The following is a 20,856-nucleotide window of genomic DNA, read 5'->3' as shown; positions in this document are numbered from 1 at the left end:
GTGGTTACACATCAGATTTAAGGCACAGAACTTGGTTGTTACACATCAAAGTTAAGGCACACAACTTGGTGGTTACACATCAAAGTTAAGGCACAGAACTTGGTGGTTACACATCAGATTTAAGGCACAGAACTTGGTGGTTACATATCCAATTTCAGACACAGAGCTTGTCTGTTACCGCTGCATCAGAAACAATCTTTTAGCACAATTTGCCTCATAACAGGTGGTTATGGTGCTTATAAGGATGGTTTGGTCATTGTGTCAGCTCTCTCTCTCTCTAAAACCAGGACATCTTGGTTTGTAGTTGTACACGAAAAGTATCCTAGGTCAACTCTACTCACAGAGCTAATAGGTACACTATTCACAGCAGATCCACTGTGTAGTTGGCATTCCAAAACCTTCCTATTGGATTTTGGGGTCACTACTCCCCAGTTGCTGTGGACCAGAGAACAGTGAGCTGCTATAGTGAACCCATTTATTAATGGTCTGTTCATTATAATGGCCCCATATAATACTACCCCACTGTAGAAAAACTAGCAAAAAAAAGAGACTCATATTAAAGAGGTTGTCTGTGATGAGACATTCCCTTTAACTTCTCTGGAGAAGCAGACGACTCTATGGCTTATGGCTTTTCTCATTACAATTTTATATGATTTTTTTTATTTGACTCTTCCATGATTTATTAATGTCAATGACCGTGTAAGGAAGGTCAATCTGTCTCGGTGAGACATGGCTCCAGGGGCCGGGGGAGAGACAACACCTTCCAGTTTTATTCTTCTTTATGGGCTGTCAGCTTCAGCCACACGGGGATTCAACGCTCTGCCATAGCGGAAAGTGTGATTGCAAACTGCTTGATGACAGTAGTTGATTGCTCTCTGTTATCATCCTCTAGACAATATGAAATCGCCATATTATTCAGCGGATTTGTAGTCGAACATGAATCAAAGGGGTCAAGCATCCAACAAGCAAGCGAAAGTCCTAGTCGGCCATTTGTGCGCTTCAGTTCTTGTGAATACTATTTTATGTCTTCTTAGGCTTCTCCTTCAAGCAGGAATTGATATCAATCGGCAAACTAAATCCGGAACAGCTCTACACGAGGCGGCGCTGTGCGGGAAAACGGAGGTGGTGCGACTCCTTCTGGACGTAGGTATCTGGGAAGACAGGTTCACATTATTACGACCATCCACCACTGCCATCTTGGATTGGAAAAGTGCCGATAATCTTTAATTTGTAGGATGAGCGTGAATCAAATCTGGCAGATCATTCCGGACAATCAGATGCCACCAGTCCAGGGCACACATCTGATATTTTTGGGGGAGAATTCATCACTTATATCTAATGTGGCAATGGAAAAAAAATCTCGTCTGTAAATGCCCCGGAGGGTTAGATTCTGTAGAGAGACATTTAATTTTTTTTTTCATCTGCCGGTCCCTAGAGTCCAGGAATCCTCAGGGGCCCGACTGAAGCTGAGCACATCAAAGATAAACCCAGAGGGACCACAAGAAATAAAACTAGACAACTATAGGGTACAGGGTCCCGGCGGGTTACTCCTCTTTTGTTTAACCCTAACCTCCCCACATCTTCCAGAACTCGCTGCACTGACTTTTTTTCTTCCATGTAATTATGCTGCAAGCAGTTTATCAAGAATACAGTCTTTGATTTAAAAAACACCGCCACTGTTTAGTATTGCAACTCAGCATTACTGCTGTACCAGATACTGCCTGTAGCAAGGGTGGCGCTGTGTAAAAAAAAAAAAAAAAATTTTTTTAATTAATTCCAGTTTTTGTTGCATGTGTTTTATATCGACTACCTAGAAATGTGTGACCTAATGTTTGGTCTTATTTTCAGAGCGGGATTAATGCTCATGTGCGTAACACGTATAATCAGTCAGCGCTGGATATCGTCAATCAGTTTACAGGCACCCAGGCCAGCAAAGAGATTAAACAGATGTTACGAGGTGAGGAACTTCGCAGATAAACTTGTATTGACAGTAGAACTCCTCAAGGGTTCGCTATCCCACCCTTCCATAACCTGAGGTCCAAATCTCCAACCCCTTGTTTACCCCATATTCAGTCACTCTAGAGAGGTGAGCCCTTAAAGGGTTATTCCGAAAATCGCTTTTCTCTATCCAAAATTTACAAATCGCTTGGTTCTGCCTGCAGGGACCCCAATATTGTCAAGAACGGGGTCTGAAATCCGAGAACCAGGCTCTGCAGCTCAGACTAGAATGGAGCAGACGTGCGCATTCTCGGCCTCTAAGCATTTGCACCTCTGCTCCATTCAAGACTGAGCCCGGTTCCTGGGTTACAGTGGTGGTCCCAGAGGTCGGACCCCCAGCAATCAATAAGTTATGGCGTTATAGAGAATGGTTTATATCCATTTAACAGTAATGTTGTGGAACCAACCAAGGGCCCCATTGAATACATATGGTCTTGTCTGTCTCAGTTGCAATTTCTTAAAGGGGTCTGTCCGGTATGACCTTCGATTACCGCTCTTCGTACATCTGTATGATACATGACTACATGGTAAATATACATTTGGTGACTCTTTTGTTTTCTCTCCCCCTCGTTCCCAGATGCCTCTGCCGCTCTGCAGGTCAGGGCCGTAAAGGATTACTGCAATAATTACGATCTGACCAGTCTCAATATTAAAATGGGAGACGTGATCACGGTGAGTCCTAAACATATAAGACCTTTGGCTGCAATAACTGCTGGTGTAGACTGAAACGGCGGCATCATGGATCCCTGCGACGCAAATTTTTTTACAGTATGGGCCAATAACTGTATCTCTCCAATTTCATCTAGAGGCACCAAGTGGTTTTCTTCCTTAATACAGACTTTTATTTTTTAGGGTAGATACTTTTGTCTCACTGAGGCATTTTAATAAGGAAATAACAAGCACAAATGCTCATAGGAACCGGGAGGCCTTTTTGGGGCCCAGAGGTAATGCCCATTTGAGACGACCTATTTTTTTAGGACCAAGGCCGGTAGCAGGTTCCCGGAAGTAGGGCCGGCTCAAGGGTTATGCACACCCTTGGGCCTTTCTTCCTTTTGGATTTTTTTTTTCTTGACTTCCAAGTTCTTTTTTGTCTTTTGGTCGGTAATGTTGAATCAGAACTTGGGGTCTGTACGACTTTCTGATCTCATTTTATTCCTGGACCCCAGCGCTGCAATGCTAACCACTGAGCCACCGTGCTGATGTAAGGATGGAAAAGGGTGTATATAGAAATAAAAAACAATAAAGAAATTTGAAAATATACAGGTACCCTGATTAAATGTTCCAGGCCTACCATCTGGTACGCAGCCCTATTAATGTGAATATCATACATGATCTGCTATGTTTTCCTAATGCTGTACAACCCTTTAAGGAAAATCTGTATACTTTACAACAAAATTAGATTAGCAAATTCTTCCTCGCCTCATCCCGGGGTCAACAGAGGGTCCCGTTCTAGTAAGCATCCTTATTATGCCTTGATCTGCACCATGTTCTGACTGTGGCTCTCTCTCTCCCCCTACTGGCAGGTTTTGGAGCAGCATCCTGACGGTCGCTGGAAAGGTTGCATCCATGACAACAGGACGGGCAACGATCGAGTGGGCTACTTCCCCGCCAATCTGGTGGAGGCCATCAGCAAGCGAACAGGCAAAGCTTCTAATATAACAAACTGTTCCTATACGACGTTTCTTCTCTTTACTCTCATAAACGACTCGGAATTTATTAATTACAGGGACGCAACTCCATTTTCTCAATATTAACACGAACGATAAGCGTCCTGTAAACAGTTTATTTACATCAAGTCTTCCGTTTTAATTGGGATTCAATAATTATTTTTAGATCCAAAATCCTAAATACATTTATATTGAATGTGACCGCACACAATATCGCCATGGCAGGAAAAAAAAAGCCTAACAATGGCAGCCTATTTAATTACATGGCTAATTAGTCAACTTGTGGCTTTATTCAGATAAGTAGTGAAGCCCCCCGGCCCCGAGGGTTGTGAGTAGCGGGGGCATGTACCAAAGCCAGCGCTAAGGAAAAATGGAGCAGTGGTTCGTAGCAACCAATCAGATTTCCAACTCTCATTTTTCAAAGGCTCTCTGGAAAATGAAAGCTGCAACCTGATTGTTCCTATTGGTAACTGCTCCAAGAATTTAGGGCCTAGTCTAACAGCTGCTGTTATTAAACTACAACTCCCAGTCTTTCCTGACAGCCTTCAACCTCAGAGTATGCTGGGAGTTGTAGTTTCAAAATATTATGAATTGCAGCACTTTCTTGTCGCATTCAGGGACCATTTTTTTTTTTCCATCAGTAAATTAACGTCCGCAATTCAGGATCATTTTAGTCCCAACCCCGATCCCTAATCAATGTGTAAACCCCGCCCACTTTCCTCACAAATTTCCGAAAAATAGTACTCGGCAAATTTTGGCCAGTTGGCATGTATGCAGATGTGTGTTGCCATGTTGCGGGCATAGCATAGATGTCATATGACGGCCATGAGAAAAAGCGGCTATTGTGGTTGCTGGTATTAGCCAATCATTTCTAGCAGGACATCATTTTAGCTCCGCCTCTTTTTCAGACATGTGACTTAAAGGCGTTGTCCAGAATTTAAAAAAAAAATGGTCCAAAAGCAGAATAAATATCCAAATCATAAAATAACCATTTTCTCAACACTCCAGTCCTTGACGTGACTGTGTTACATTTTTTTTTTTAAACAATTCCACAAATTAATGGAGCTTTCCACCTTTGGCGATCATTTCATTTTTTTTCAGGTATTTGGTGGTAAAAAAAAAATCATTTTTGCAATTGGGGTTTGATAAAAATATTGCACCGTTTTGCAGTGTTTCCCTTCACATTGAACTTTGATGTGGTCTGCGCTTATAAATCAGCTGAGAGGGAGGTCCGAAAAAGACAGAACGAAGAGTGAGTCTCCCATGAGACCACCAGAGCGAGCTCACTGATAGATTCTCAGATGCCTCATTCTGCAGCCTTCAGTAGACCATGCAACACAGAGGGAAAACGGTGCAAAGTTTTTAATTAAACCCAATTGCAAAAATGATTTTTAGCCCCAGATACATGCATTTTAAGTAGCAAAAAAAACCCGTCTCTAAACCCCTTTAAGACATGTCCAGCTCTGAAAAAGAGAGGATGTCATCACGGCAGGATTGATGGGGACCACCAAATGAATATAGATCAATAGTGGTCTTTTATTTTTACACATTTCTTTCCCTTAAATCCATTTTTTTAAAAATCCCAAACCATCCCTTTAACAGTTTAGTGCTAATTGTATAACATATCTGGGCTCCCACAATGCATTGCTCTCAGGAAACGGTATTAGATTTCCGCTCGCGTTCGGGGTAAATGATATATGCCATGTTTCCATCAGCGACCTCCTAGCCGTATCATGTGATTATCCCTTCCATTGATCATCGATTTAGTTGTTTCTGCATCGTGCGCTGATTTTTATTCATTTCTTGTTTATGTTGATGTTTTGTTTCATATTATTTTGGGTATTTTTTTGTTACCGCCATGTTTTCGTTTTTTTGCTTTTGCATTTCCATTTTGTTGCCATTTTACCTTTAGGTTCTTGGGGCTCATTTCCCATAGACAACCCCAGGCCACAGGCCACCATCCGAAGGGCGCCAGTATGTAATGGTGACCTACACCACTCCTTCCATTGCTTGATGCCACCACCACACTCTCATCCAATTCTTTTCAGTACGTTTGGTTACCAAAAGTCCAGCAAACCGGGAGGGGAACTGCATTATTGCCCAGGTAGTCCATGCCACCATATCTGTGTTTGTATTTCTACACCATATTCCTATTGTTTATCTTTTTTTTTTTTTTACTTTATTATTTTTTTTTTGAGTATTATTTATTCTTTAGTTTTCATTATTATTTCAAGTTTATTAATTTTTTTTTTTAACCAATTTTGGTCATGTCATCAAGTATGTGAGTGTGAGTGATCACTGGTTATAATGCCCGTGTTAAAGGTCTGCAGTGGATACAGACTAGACTAGGGTAGCGAACCTAAGCCATGTGGTCTTTGCAAAAAATAAGGGCCCATATAGTTTGTCCTATACACTTTATTAGCTTCCTCCTGACTCTCCCATACATATGCATTCTCAATTTCACTGAGTATGCATGTGTTCTCAAAGGGTAGTCTGCTGACAGACACCCCTTATCTCCCGTGAGAAAGAACGATGGGGCATGTTGAAATCCACCATGCCTGATCCTTATTTCCCCTCGACATCTGCCATTGCTGGAGAGTCAACACAGTTGGACAGTCCCGCTGATATTGGAAGGTTTGGCCAACTTTGATCTTATGAAAAATACAGACTTGCTCATGAATATCATTTTTCTATGTTTTTTACTTATACTATCATTTTCCCCCCATTTTACGAAGGTTCTCGGGGATCAGAATCCAGTCCGTCTCATATGTCTCCCGGCCCAACCTCTGTGGCCCCTGCAGAGGAAATTTGGGTATTGAGAAAACCATTTGCAGGTATCTTAGAAACACATTCTCTAAATGCTGGTTTACATTTTTACACAGATATTACTTTATTATTTCTTAATTCTACGAATTTATGTTTATAACTTGGAATCAGTGAGTTAAGAAGGACTATTTCCATCATGTAAAGTGAAGCCACGTCGCCCCGGCCAGTTATACAATAATGGCATATTCCACATACGCTCTTTTGATTTTTGATTCACTTGATGTACATAGGATATTAATGCCAGAATCGACCAAGTGAATACTCTTCACCTATCTGCATAGTCACATGTAATATGAATGCAGATCAATAATAAACAGCTCGCTAGGCCATGTTCAGAAATACTAAATTTACTAAATACTGCTCTTATGTACAAGAATATAGCTACTATAAGGCCACATTCACACATTCAGTATATTTTACATCAGTATTTGTAAACTAAAACCAGGAGTGGATGAAAAATTCAGAAGTGTTGCATTTGTTTCTATGATACATTTTATCTCATTGTTCCACTCCTGGTTTAGGCTTATAAATACTGATGTAAAATGCTTACCAAGTACTGAACGTGTAAACGTTATAATGCTGCCCCCTATATACAAGAATATAACTACTATAATACTGCCCCTATATACAAGAATATAGCTACTATAATACTGCCCCTATGTACAAGAATATAACTAATATAATACTGCCCCCTATGTACAAGAATATAACTACTATAATACTGCCCCCTATGTACAAGAATATGACTATGATAAAACTGCCCCTATGTACAAGAATATAACTACTATAATACTGCCCCTATGTACAATAATAAATTCTGCCCCCTATATACAAGAATATAACTACTCTAATACTGCTCCTATATACAAGAATATAACTACTATAATACTGCCCCTATGTACAAGAATATAACTACTATAATTCTGCCTCCTATATACAAGAATATAACTACTATAATACTGCCCCCTATGTACAAGAATATAACTACTATAATACTGCCCCTATGTACAAGAATGTAACTACTATAATACTGCCCCTATGTACAAGAATGACTACGATAATACTGCCCCTATGTACAAGAATATGACTATGATAATGCTGCTCCTATGTACAAGAATATAACTACTGTAATACTGCCCCTATGTACAAGAATATAACTACAATAATACTGCCCCCTATGTACAAGAATATAACTACTATAATACTGCCCCCTACAGTCATATGTAAAAGTTTGGGCACCCCTATTAATGTTAACCTTTTTTCTTTATAACAATTTTGGTTTTTGCAACAGCTATTTCAGTTTCATATATCTAATAACTGATGGACTCAGTTATATTTCTGGATTCAAATGAGGTTTATTGTACTAACAGAAAATGTGCAATCTGCATTTAAACAAAATTTGACCGGTGCAAAAGTATGGGCACCCTTATCATTTTCTTGATTTGAACACTCCTAACTACTTTTTACTGACTTCCTGAAGCACTAAATTCGTTTTGTAACCTCATTGATCTTTGAACTTCATAGCCAGGTGTATCAAATCATGAGAAAAGGTATTTAAAGTGGCCACTTGCAAGTAGTTCTCCTATTTGATTCTCCTATGAAGAGTGGCATCATGGGCTCCTCAAAACAAATGATCTGAAAACAAAGATTATTCAACATAGCTTTTCAGGGGAAGGATACAAAAAGTTGTCTCAGAGATTTAACCAGTCAGTTTCCACTGTGAGGAACATAGTAAGGAAATGGAAGAGCACAGGTACAGTTCTTGTTAAGCCCAGAAGTGGCAGGCCAAGAAAAATATCAGAAAGGCAGAGAAGAAGAATGGTGAGAACAGTCAAGGACAATCCACAGACCACCTCCAAAGACCTGCAGCATCATCTTGCTGCAGATGGTGTCACTGTGCATCGGTCAACAATACAGCGCATGCATAACATCTTTTTGTATGACCAAACAACTCAATCTTTGTTTCATCAGTTCACAGGACCTTCTTCCAAAATGTAACTGGCTTGTCCAAATGTGCTTTTGCATACCTCAGGCGACTCTGTTTGTGGCGTGCTTGCAGAAACGGCTTCTTTCGCATCACTCTCCCATACAGCTTTTCCTTGTGCAAAGTGCACTGTATTGTGCCCAAACTTTTACATATGACTGTATGTACAGTAATATAACTACTATAATACTGCCCCCTATGTACAAGAATATAACTACTATAATACTGCCCCTATGTTCAAGAATATAACTACTATAATACTGCCCCCTATGTACAAGAATATAACTACTATAATACTGCCCCTATGTACAAGAATATAGCTACTATAATACTGCTCCTATGTATAAGAATATAACTGCTATAATACTGCCCCCTATGTACAAGAATATAACTGCTATAATACTGCCCCCTATGTACAAGAATATAACTGCTATAATACTGCCCCCTATGTACAAGAATATAACTGCTATAATACTGCCCCCTATGTACAAGAATATAACTACTATAATACTGCCCCCTATGTACAAGAATATAACTACTATAATACTGCCCCAGTTTCTGCCCATTTTAGCTGCCGGTGGCAGCCTTGTATACTGCAGTGTGACTGTCTCTACCGTTCCCCGGGGACAGGAAGATCTCAATCACTTGTGTTTAGCTTGCGATTAGGAACATTTTCAGCTTTCTCCGTCCGCTCTGTGCATATTGTCCTATGGAGAAAAGCGCATTCACTGGTTTGTTCTGCAGAGACGACCTCTTTGTGTTTGTTAATAGACCATGGGTCAGTTCTCATTTGGCCAAAGCTGTGACATGACAAAGAGGCGATCGCACGTGGTAGAACAGATGATGCTGCATGGAGTCACATTAATGTCAGGGTTACGGGTAAAAGACAGCTGTAGCGGTGCTGACTTGTGCATTTAGTTGCTGTTGCACATTTTTTACTTTATATAGAGGCCAGACGTGTGGAGCAAAGGTATTTAAATTGGCTCTTCATATAGAAAGCTGTATTTCTGGTGCTAGTAGGTGGCACTAGAGAGCTAGCATACATGAATGTGGCTGAGTCTGAGCTGCAATGCCATACATGGCCTTGACACAATGATGGCGCTGTTCTTAGATGAAAGCAGTCATCTTTTTAACTAGTTAACTCTGATATAGCATCTTAGCTTTTAAGCCTCATCACCCACTGGATTCCTCAGTCTCCTCTGCCGAGTTATGCCTTCCTTTCAAATGATTGACACTGTTAACCACTTCACTGCCGGTCCGCCGAGAGGCACCACGACCTGCCTTTGAAGTGGCTTAAAGGGGCGGTTTGCTATTGTCAAGCATCATGGGTCCTTTTCACAGATAGCAAACGCTGACCCCCACCCCTTCCCCTGCCCGTGTGTCTCATAAATGATTCATTCTCACGTTTCCCGCTGTGTCTTCCATCGGATCACAGTTTATTTTTGCTTCAGTACCCGCCATTTTTACTCGCCACGCCAATGACATTACCTCTCTGGGTTGGCCAGAAGAAGTGCAAGCCGTGTTGGAATATGTATTCACTGAGGGTACCGAGATGCATGGCTTGTCGATAGCTGGGATCGGTATAAAACACGAGTTTAGTGAGTCGTGCCCGCTGCTAGCTCAGCAACGGACGGGGCATCAAGTATAGAACATAATGTAATGGGTTTTATACTCTGAACCCCCCATTCTCTTTAATACAAATATGTTCTTGCTCCCATGCCAGGTGGTGACCGCAGCAGCATGGGCAGCACAGGAAGCGCCACCAGTGGTCGGAGCTCTGGGAGTGGCCAGAGTGCTGGCAGCGCCCATGCTATACCTGCTAACGCAGAGGGGGTCAAGGTATATTAAGTGGGACTATTGGAGATATTAGAGAGGGACTGTGCATGGCATCAGGTTTGGGTTGGAGTTAAGCTACTGTCCAAATATAGGTGGTGTTAAATGAACCCCGCTCTTTCCTCTAATATATGGGTGCTATAACATTTGCATCGTTTTTTCACTTGCACAGTCTATCTGCATTTTTCACCATTATGGTCTATGGTGTGGTTCACATGCCCATTTTTTTGCAGGCTGAGTGTTTGAAAGAACAAAAAAAAGGAGTCTTGACCAGTTTTCATTATTACTTACTGTCGATGATGACACCGGGGAAGGGGGGTCACACAGATCCCACCACTGTCACCAGTTTGTCAGGGGAACCCAATTCTGCTGCCTCCAATCATCAGGACCATTACTGAATTGACTGATGAATGATAGCCGCGGCTACTTCCACAGGGAACTCAGTGAGGGTATGGTATATACACCTCCAATTCCAGCTCATGGAATATATATATAATATATATATCCTGGTACGGTCACTGCCAACTCCACAATAACAAAAGAACTACTAGCTCAGCTGCCACCAATCGTTTCTACAGGCCGATTGGACACCCGTTGCAGGTAGTGTATGGCTTCAGGGGTGCGATTTGCAGAGCAAAAGGAACAGAGCCATTAAATTTTATACAGTTTATTTAATCCAGAAAGGTAGGCAGCGTTCATAAAAAAATATTCAAAGATTACACAAAATGGGAACAAAACAATACAGTATATAGAGTGACATAAAATAAAAGGAATAACAAAAGAAAATTACTAAACCTGATGTCACCAAAATGGCTCCGAGCTTAGCGGAGGGAGGTACTCCTTAGGAAAACAGACAGAACCCACAGCAAGCTGTACCTTCTAGGAAGGAGAAATGACCAAACCCAAATTCTGCTTTATATTAGATCGAGGTTTTGCCCACATACCTCCCCTGATTGTGGGATGTCCTAGGTCCTTTCGAATTTTATGAGATCTCCAACTTACAGGATGTCTTCGCCCCTGAAGGTCCCAGGCCGTAGATATTGTGATCATGTTTCTTATCGCAAGTTTACCTTTCTATAAAGATGAAACCTGGCATGGATAGCATCATCCATTGGACCACAATATTAAGATGGAGGGGTTCTGCCGGCCTTATGGTGATGTGAGTGAATGCGTTATGTTTGTCCCTTCGTTATGACACCAAAAATATCTCCCATAAATGTTGGATAGGATATTCATCACTGAACACTGGGTCCAAAAGGCCTGAGAGCTGTGCTTTGATCAGAGGAAGCTTATGCCTGGGAAGTCTATTTCCACACCTCTGCGTAAGCGAATGTCAGTCTTGGTGTCTTTTTCCCATAGCAAATCATTACCTGGTCACTGCAGGAGGTCCCCACTACAAAGGAGATTGTAGCATCAATATATTTATATTTTTGCATACCACAAAAACAAATGCCACACTGATGGTACAAATGGTCAAACGGACCAAAAATGGATGAAAATCGGTTCATTCTTTTTTTTCACGTACGGGGAAAAAAAAATTGTCTGAATGAGGCCTAACTCCACTCCAAATCTGAATTCAGCTGTGAGGATTAAAATGTAACCCTCGTTTTAATTTTCATCTTGGAAATCAATAGTACACATGAAAATAAGAAACTTTGTAATGTATTATAGCAGAGATATCCGCTTCTTTCTCCACCAGTTTTGCAGTTTTCATTCTCAAAATTCTCAATTTCTGGTTAAAATTTGTATTCAGTGAAGACAGATTTTGACAGTAGTGTGATAGGAGATGACAGGTGCTACTGATGGGATTCTATGGCAAGGGGAGGCGAGGAGGATGGAGCTAGAGGCAGAGCTTTCCTCCTCTCCATAGAATCCAAAAATTTGTCTTCACCGAATACAGATTTTAACCAGAAATTTAGAATTTTGAGAATGAAAAGTGCAAACCTGGTGGAGAAAGAAGCGGATTTCTCTGATATAATATATTACAAAGTTTGTTATTTCCACGTGTTTTATTGATTTATCAAATAAAATGTAATAAGGGGTGATACACTTTAACTTTCCATTGTACTGTATATGCAGGTGTCAGAGAAGCTGAGATCTGGGCTGCTGTTTGCGGGGTCCTCACACTCAGAGCATCAGCCAGGGACGTGCAAATAGCAGCTCAGATCTTAGTTTCCAGAGGTAAAACTTAGTTTGTTATCGAGATTATGCTTTAATTGAGCTCAGTCCCTTTTGGGTGGGTACACTGGGTATGGTAGGCACATTTCTGCCACCTGTTTGGTTTTAAAAAAAATTTATTAAAATTTGCAAAACATTAAGGCGATAGGAAAGGACCTCCCGTTCCATATTTCTCCATCTCACTTTTTTTCCTCTTTACATCCTTTTTTTCCTTTTTGGTTTTGTCCTCACGTCCGTTCCATTTCAGCTGCTCGCCACTGTTCTTTCCCAGAAGGCATTGGGGCAGGAGCCCGGAGACGCCTGTGAGGGCCACACAGGTGCGTGGATCTACCAAAAAAAAATCCAGTGTGAAGAAGCAGAATTTTCTAGAAAATAAACCTGATGCACAATACAGCAATACCGAGCCGACTCACTTTATTTTTGCCCTAGTTGGTGAAAGATGGGCACGATCATTATAGCCGAAAGGGCCAATTGGCAAAATGATGGGTTCCCCATGACTTATGTAGCTGTACATAGAAGATCAAGGCTGGATTAAAGGGAGGGCAAAGGGGCACATGGCCATGGGCCTGCACCACCCAGGGGCCTCCACCACCTCTATAGCTCCTCGAGCCCCAACATGGAGCTTTCTAACTTACACGTGCCAACTTATAGAAATTCTCCTGTAGAATAATGGGCCGCACAAGAAAGCACTAGAGGGGCTGGGGGCCCCTAATGTTTTTCTCTCCACCAGTCTTGATCCGGCCCTTACTAAAAAATCCATCGGCCCATGGTAACATATGGGTGGAAGCGTCCGGTCATTTTCAGTATTTCTCTATAGATGCATCAGTTCATTTTTAGTTCAAGTCATTTGTAAGTGACAACCAATATGGCTGCCTTCACAGCCTCCATCCAACTTTCCCAGACTCCTGAAATGCATTTCTGCTTAGTTGTGTAGTGGGACATAACGTGCTCCTATGGTGTGGCGTAACTATGTAGATTAGTCATTAGGACTCTAGGAAAGGTGAAAGACCTCTCATTGGTTGCCACTCAATTCCTTAAAAACATAACAAAATAATGGCTGAAAAGAAGTTATGCCAACTTGAAGGCCATATTAATTAGGAAATAATTAAAATTTAAAGTGAATTTCGACTCTTAATAAATATAAGCTAGAACTACATTTTTCTGATGATATATCTTGTTACATTTCCCTACATAGACATGGAGTATAATGATAGCATTATGGGCTCACCTGGTGGGGTGGATTCTCTAAGCCGTAGGTCTGTGTAAGCAGCACAGACAAGAGGTTGGTGCAGTGGACAAAGTCATGACGGATGACTTTTGGATCAGCGAAGACCCGTATAAAACAATATGCAGAAGGGCAGACATGCAGAGCAGGTAACACAGATGAAGCAGAGACAGGCATGTGGATACTCGCAGAAACAATAGCAGTAAAGAAAACTGGTATCTTCCAGCAAAGAAGCAGTTAATCGAAGGACTGTAGTCTGGTTTCTTCCAGCAGGGCAATGGTTAATAGCAGCAATGTAACAGAAAAGTAAATGCAGTCTGGTTTCTTTTTCCAGCAGGGCAATAGTTAGTATCAGCATGGTAACAGAGATGTAAATACATTCTGGCATCTTTCAGCAGTGCAACGGTTAATAGCAGTTATATGATAAAGTATAGGAAACCTGAAAGCTTGAAGAGATGCGTTACCTTGATTGCAAAAGCAAGCTATGAACAGTTGGTAACTTGCTGAGAGGTTTGTGTGGAAAACAACTAAGTAAACTCGACTGAACTTGGAAATAGATTTGACTGTAGCATAAAAGTCAGGAGAAGCCAAGGAGAGGACAATAATGGACGCAATGCCCAAACACATTGCATCTGCCAGAAAGGACAGAGCTCAGAATTTTATATGTCCGCAGTCAGCACTAGAGGGTGCGCATGAGCTTAATGAATACTGTTTTCAAATTGAACTCTATAATAAAACAGTATTCATTGTGCTCCCTCTAGTGGTGTCTGCGGGTAAACATAATTTTATCATTTTGTTCAATGTTTATGCCGGGAATTTGGAGCTGTGTATCAGAAAAATCTATTAAAATATGAAACAAAATGACATAATGATAAAAGGTGGAGATTCACTTCAAGGGTAGATGCTCTAACTGCATTCATACAACTAATACCTGCATTGGAATAGGAGATTGTATTGCTTTAACCCTTTATTAACCCCGCTTTGGGTCTCATCTGATGGACGCCAGCAGATTCCTAAATTTTACTAACGCCATCTCAGTCTATATATGATTCTGCCTTGCCCCGTCCTCCCATGTGAACTGTGCCTAGTCAATCCTCCTTGTAGATGCATGTCTCCTTTCTGATCTTTTACCCTGCATTGCTTTGTGATATTCTAGCGATTGTGACCCCGTGAATGGCGGCTCCTCGGTGCTGACTGTACTGTGTGTAACCCTCTTGCATTATAATTATCATTCTCCTTAGATAATCTTCTATGTCATAAAAAAGGCTTTCATTGTTAATTATCTGGCAATTCTTCGCTGCCCTCCGCTGGGATCAGAGGCGGTGGGTTTCGAGATTGTTTTACGTGTCTGAAAATCTTAAAGCAATTCTAATTTATTTGAAGGATCCGCAAGACCCCAGAGTGTCACGAGCTGTCCTTACATCGAGCAGTCCTTTGGAGACCACCCAAAGAAAATGGAAGCAATGACGGAAGGAAAGGTAGGCGGCAGAGACAGGATTAAACAAAACTATTTAAAGTATATAACGTCATAATGTATCTATGCCCCCTTTATCCCTTTAAGGGGAAAAATAAATTTGGCATGCAGGGAGAGACCTGTCAGTCATTGGCGGTGGGCGGGGATGAGCCAATGACTGAAAGGTCTCTCCCTGCATGCGTGTAACAATTAACACCCTCTTCAAGCCGCCATTGCAATGTATATAATAATGATAGATTAGTTGCGTCTTTAATGTACAGGTCTATTGATTAGTCAGAAGACCTATAGGGCCCAATTAATTATTGCATTTGTGCCTTTTTATCTAGTTTTTGGTGTTTTTCTATAATCATTTTAATGTGCCCATTTTTTTAAAGTTTATTGTATATGTGTTTGCCTCTGAGTTTTTTTATGTTCATCATTGTGGCTGAGGTTTGGGTTTCTCAGACGTTTTTGGCTGCTTCATCAATTATGACGTTTTGAAAAGGCACTCAATTTTTTTTTGATCAATTGTACTAAAATTCCAATTTTGGTGTAAATTTTATGACAATTTTGCAGAACTTCTCCCTTTTTGTTTCTTCAGTAAAAAGTCGCCAAACAGGTTGAATATAAAAGTATGGAGAGTTTGTGAATTTTTGATTTCGCACAATATTCATGAACCATGTGCACCAAAAAACCCTCCAATGATGATTTGGGCCCATAGTGTGTCGCTTCACACGATCGCCCCCTATATGTGTAGCACTGTACCGTAGCTTTACTATAGATCTCCATTTCTCCCATGGGAGTCTCCTTGTAAGAGGTTTCACCTTGAACGAGGTTGTTCTTATCCTTAATCAATATATGCATTGATCTCCCAGCCGTGAGTAATGGCCGTATGTAAGGGAAGCTGTCTGCCCTCTCCCTAGACACGTCTGTACTTATTCAGACTTATATTATGGCAGACGACAAATCCTGATTACAGGTTTTAATTTTTACATTTGTAAAAAAAAATGGAACATGTCAGCAAGGATATATCAAGCCCCAATGGGAGGTAAAAGGCCTGTATTATACTCCAGAGCTGCATTCATTATACTGTAGTCATCATTGGAAATAATCAACAAGTGTGACATGTACACCCCAAAAAGCTTAGCTGAGCTTCTATTGGGGTGGGGTGGGGGGGTTAGTTTCTCCTAAATCGGATGACTTCACAGATCAGGATTGGGCATATCGATCATGGCAGCCATACGTACTGGAGTAAAGTTGACCATATGAGGGGGCCATGTGAGGGTGCATATGAGGGGGGCCATGTGAGGGTGCATATGAGGGGGGCCATATGAGGGTGCATAAGAGGGGGGCCATATGAGGGTGCATATGAGGGGGGCCATATGAGGGTGCATATGAGGGGGCCATATGAGGGCCATGTGAGGATGCATATGTAGGGGGCCATGTGAGGATGTATATGTGGGGGCCATGTGTGGGTGCATATGAGGCGGCCATATGAGAGTGCATGTGAGGGGGCCATATGAGGGTGCATATGAGGGGGCCATATGAGGGTGCATATGTAGGGGGCCATGTGAGCGTGCATATGAGGGGGCCATTTGAGGGTGCTGGATATGTAGGGGGCCATGTGAGCATGCATATGTAGTGGGCCATGTGAGGATGCATATGTAGTGGGCCATGTGAGGATGCATATGTAGTGGGCCATGTGAGGATACATATGTAGGGGGCCATGTGAGGATGTTGAGCTAAATTAACCCTTCATGTTTGATCCAGTGATTTCCAAATTAGTTCACAGGGCGTTGCTAGCAACTGGGAATGACCACATGGAGACGAGGGTCTCTGTATGGGAGGATCAAGACAGATCACTAGTCCCCTTTATTTTAGTCACTTCTTTTATAATATTTTGCTTAATTATGCAAAGTTCTCAACTACCAATAGCATCATGGTAATACTTCACTTTATAAGCCAATAGCATTGCAAGGAAATTGGAATATGTCCCTAGTTACATGACGTAGAAAATAGAACAATAGCACATTCTTCAGAGTCTCATATCTTATATCTTGCTCGGACTGGGACAGTCTAGTTTCATAACAGCTGCAAACTTTCACCTAATTACAAAAATTATCTTGTAAACAACAAAATGGCTTCGCAAGAACAAAAATGGAGGCTTTGAGAACAAGATATCCCGTACATCTGAATACTGTACTTCATAATCCCCCCTAGATAAATTTTGCTAACTAATATGCAGCATTAGGCTAGTTTCACACTAGCGTTTAAACGACGCGCGCACGGCGCAGCTAAGCCACGCCCCCTGCCGACTCCCTGCCCGCCCCTTCCTGTTATCGCCTCCTCCGAGCGCAGAGGGCTGCATGCGTTATGCGCACCCTATCTTTAGCATAGGGTGCGCAGGCCGTGCGCAACTATGAATATAGCGTGCGCTGCGCATTTTTGAATGTGCGCCGTGCGCGCCAAAATGCAACATGCTGCGTTCGGCGCGCACGGCGCACCTCCAAAAATGTGCAGCGCACGCTATATTCATAGTTGCGCACGGCCTGCGCACCCTATGCTAAAGATAGGGTGCGCATAACGCATGCAGCCCTCTGCGCTCGGAGGAGGCGATAACAGGAAGGGGCGGGCAGGGGGCGTGGCTTAGCGGCGCCGTGCGCGCGTCGTTTAAACGCTAGTGTGAAACTAGCCTAAGAGGTGCTATCCCAAGCTATAAGCTCTAGGGGTACTGGTCTTCACATGACTGATGCCGTGTTACCAGTTATGGCTGTCGCAGCGCACCCGTCCCCCCTGTATACTGCAATTCACAAATAACAATTTTTAATAACAGTGGTGGAGATCTTTTGTAGGTAGCCATGTGCTTGGCTTCAACATCTTCATCAAGTAACCTTTTGAGATCTGTGTAGAGAAGTGCAGAGGCAACGACGCCTTTGTTATCATCATTAGCTGTCTTAGTGCAGAATTTGCTAATACATACAGAGATACACCAAAGAACAAGTTTTAGAATCACATATACAACAAGGATACAGGCAGCAATATGCAACAAGCTTTGTAAGATCCCAGCTATCCAGCCCCCAATTCCCTTAAATCAATTGGCTGGATTGAGAAAGGAGAAAGTGTCTGACCACCAACTGTCTTTATTGCGATCATTGTCTTTATCATATTGATCTGAGTCTTTGAATATATTCTAACTTTAACTTTTAAGTTACCAATAATAATATGGAAAATGCGGAAAAACAAAACATTATGTCCCCTTTATTTGCTATTGGCTTGTTGGGTGATGAGGAGGACTTGATAGGGACCGTCATACAAGGGTTCTAGTCCGTGCTTCCTGACATGCCTTTTCACGACTACCAAATCACCAGGCTTCAGGTTATGACAAGTGCCGGTTTCTGCTGAATCTGGAAAAGAAAAGGAAACTAGAGCATGGGTGTTAGCAAGATTTTTACTAAGCTGAATAACACATTGAACAGCACGGTCAGTTTCTTCTGATAACTGCTGAGGCTGGAAATTTGCAACTGGGGGCCTAGCACCAAACAATATATCATATGGGGACAGGCTATGTTTTGCAATAGGGGTAGTACGAATGTGGTATAGTACAATGGGTAGGAGCTCTGGCCATGGAGCCATAGTCTCCTGCATCGTTTTGGTCAATTGTCCCTTCAGTGTGCCGTTCAGCCTCTCAACTTCCCCACTGGATTGTGGGTGGTACGGAGTATGGAGGGCTACATTGGATCCAAGCATTGTCAGAACTTCTTGGTACACATGAGAAGAAAAGGCCGGGCCTTGATCACTTTCAACAACATCTGGAACCCCATATCTGCATATGACTTCCATCACCAGTTTCTTCGCTGTGGTCTTTGCAGTCATGTTGGTAACAGGGAATGCTTCCGGCCAACTGGAGAACATGTCAACAACAACCAAACAGTATTCATACCTTCCAGACCTAGGCAATGTGATATGGTCCACTTGGAGCCTTTGGAAAGGATAGTCGGGCTTAGCAAGATGCTTCGGGGGTACACGTTGAAGTTGAACGGGATTACAAGTCTGACAGATATTACAGGAATGGTTGAGCGCTGCCAAAACTGTGGAAATTTCCGGGGCCCAGTAGAATTTTTGCACCAGTGCGAGGGCCTGATTCTTTCCTCGATGTGTAGGCCCGTGTGCCCATGTGGCACAATAGCAGGGTACATCCGCTTAGGGAGACACACGAGATGGTCCTTTTTCCAGAGACCATTATCCATACGTGCTCCATCAGTCTTCCATTGCTTCACCTCTTCCTTTGGAGACATTCTCTGCATCGTCATTAAGCGGTCTCGCGGGGTCCGACAGAAAACTTCAGTCTGTTGTAGATCATCAGGTTCTTGTAGGGTCAATGCTTCTTGTAACTGTTTATGCTGAGAGCGTGTGGTCACCATAGCTAGTATGGTTGGTTCTACGGGTAAGAGAGCGGCGGCTTTTGCTTTCATATCTGCAAATGCGTTGCCAACAGTCTGTGGACTGTTCCTAGGACCGTGCGCCTTAACTTTGATAATGGCCACCTGAGTAGGTAATTTGATCGCGTCCATGAGGGCTTTAACAGCTTCAGCATTTTTCACTGGGGTTCCGGCAGTAGTAAAAACCCTCGATAGGCCCATAGAGCCCCCAAATCGTGAGCAATACCAAATGCATACCGTGAGTCCGTGTATATATTAGCCCGTCTGTTCTTGGCCAAAGTACATGCAGTAGACAGAGCCTGGAGTTCTGCTTCTTGTGCTGACTGTGAGGGCGGGAGCGCAGCTGCGTGCACTACAGTGTCCTCTGTGGTAACAGCATATCCCGTGTGGAATCTACCAAACTCATCAGCATATCTTGAACCATCCGTGTATAACACCAGATCAGGATCTGGGAGTGGATTCTCACTGACATTTGGTGGAGTAGCTGTTTCTTCAGTCAGAAGTTGGGAACAATCATATTGGAGGTAATCCTCATCACTGCCCTCTTATAGTTCATTATACCGTCTTTTAAGGCGTTGTAAAAGGGGTTGCATTATGCGGGATGCATCTGGTATCCACTGACAAAAATAAGTGCATAGTCCAAGAAAACGCTGGAGTTCAGCTTCATCTTTTGGGAAAGGAAGGGAGCTGACAGCTATTTTTCTTTCTTCTGCGAGGTGTCTGGCACCCTGAAGGAGACAGTGACCCAAGAATATTACTTGACCAAGGCAGAACTGAAGTTTCGAGGCCGAAACCCGACAGTTCAGTGCTGCCAGATACTTGAGGAGGCTAACAGTGGCAGCAATGGCAAAAGACAACTGCTCATATTTTTTGCAAACTGGCTGGGACTGTTTTGGGCCCCTTGTGGCATAACTGTGGGAAAGGCATGCAAAATATAGATTTCCTCACTGTCTTCATCTACATAGGGATTATGTAACATAAGAACCATCATCTTGGAATTGTATTCTGGAGCGGAACTGTGATAATAAATCTGCCCCTAGTAAATTTACTGGACATGTGGGAGAGATTACAAACTGAGTAGTAACCTCGGGGAAGGGTCCCACAGGGATGGCGTTTATAAAAATATATTAATTGGGTCTGCCATCTACTCCAATTAAAACAGCAGGGGAATGACAATCTCTCTGAAAGTGTCTGAGTCGGGCACAGCGCCAGCATTGCAGACGAGAATTAGCAGGGAGGGGCTGGGGAGAAAG

The 20,856-nt window shown here is 42.4% G+C and overlaps 1 protein-coding gene across 7 annotated transcripts in view; it reads left to right on the top strand.

Moving 5' to 3' along the window:
• Nucleotides 1–20,856, top strand: part of CASKIN1 (CASK interacting protein 1) — a 184,327-nt gene that overhangs the window by 144,852 nt on the left and 18,619 nt on the right. For 4 of the 7 annotated variants that reach the window (XM_073559236.1, XM_073559243.1, XM_073559239.1 and 1 more), the window contains 9 exons: nt 1,035–1,143; nt 1,849–1,957; nt 2,576–2,670; nt 3,522–3,639; nt 5,578–5,769; nt 6,401–6,499; nt 10,199–10,314; nt 12,734–12,803; nt 15,095–15,189. In XM_073559236.1, the coding sequence (XP_073415337.1) occupies nt 1,035–1,143; nt 1,849–1,957; nt 2,576–2,670; nt 3,522–3,639; nt 5,578–5,769; nt 6,401–6,499; nt 10,199–10,314; nt 12,734–12,803; nt 15,095–15,189 (1,003 nt within the window). The remainder of the gene's footprint in view (nt 1–1,034; nt 1,144–1,848; nt 1,958–2,575; nt 2,671–3,521; nt 3,640–5,577; nt 5,770–6,400; nt 6,500–10,198; nt 10,315–12,733; nt 12,804–15,094; nt 15,190–20,856) is intronic. The other 3 variants (XM_073559238.1, XM_073559237.1, XM_073559241.1) reach the window with 3 other exon arrangements.

Source organism: Dendrobates tinctorius, unplaced genomic scaffold (genome assembly GCF_039654945.1).
Source record: "Dendrobates tinctorius isolate UK_male_01 unplaced genomic scaffold, ASM3965494v1 ptg000267l, whole genome shotgun sequence".
NCBI classification, from domain to species: domain Eukaryota; kingdom Metazoa; phylum Chordata; class Amphibia; order Anura; family Dendrobatidae; genus Dendrobates; species Dendrobates tinctorius.
Note: the sequence above shows the minus strand (reverse complement) of the source record. Positions and strands in the feature narration are given on the sequence as shown.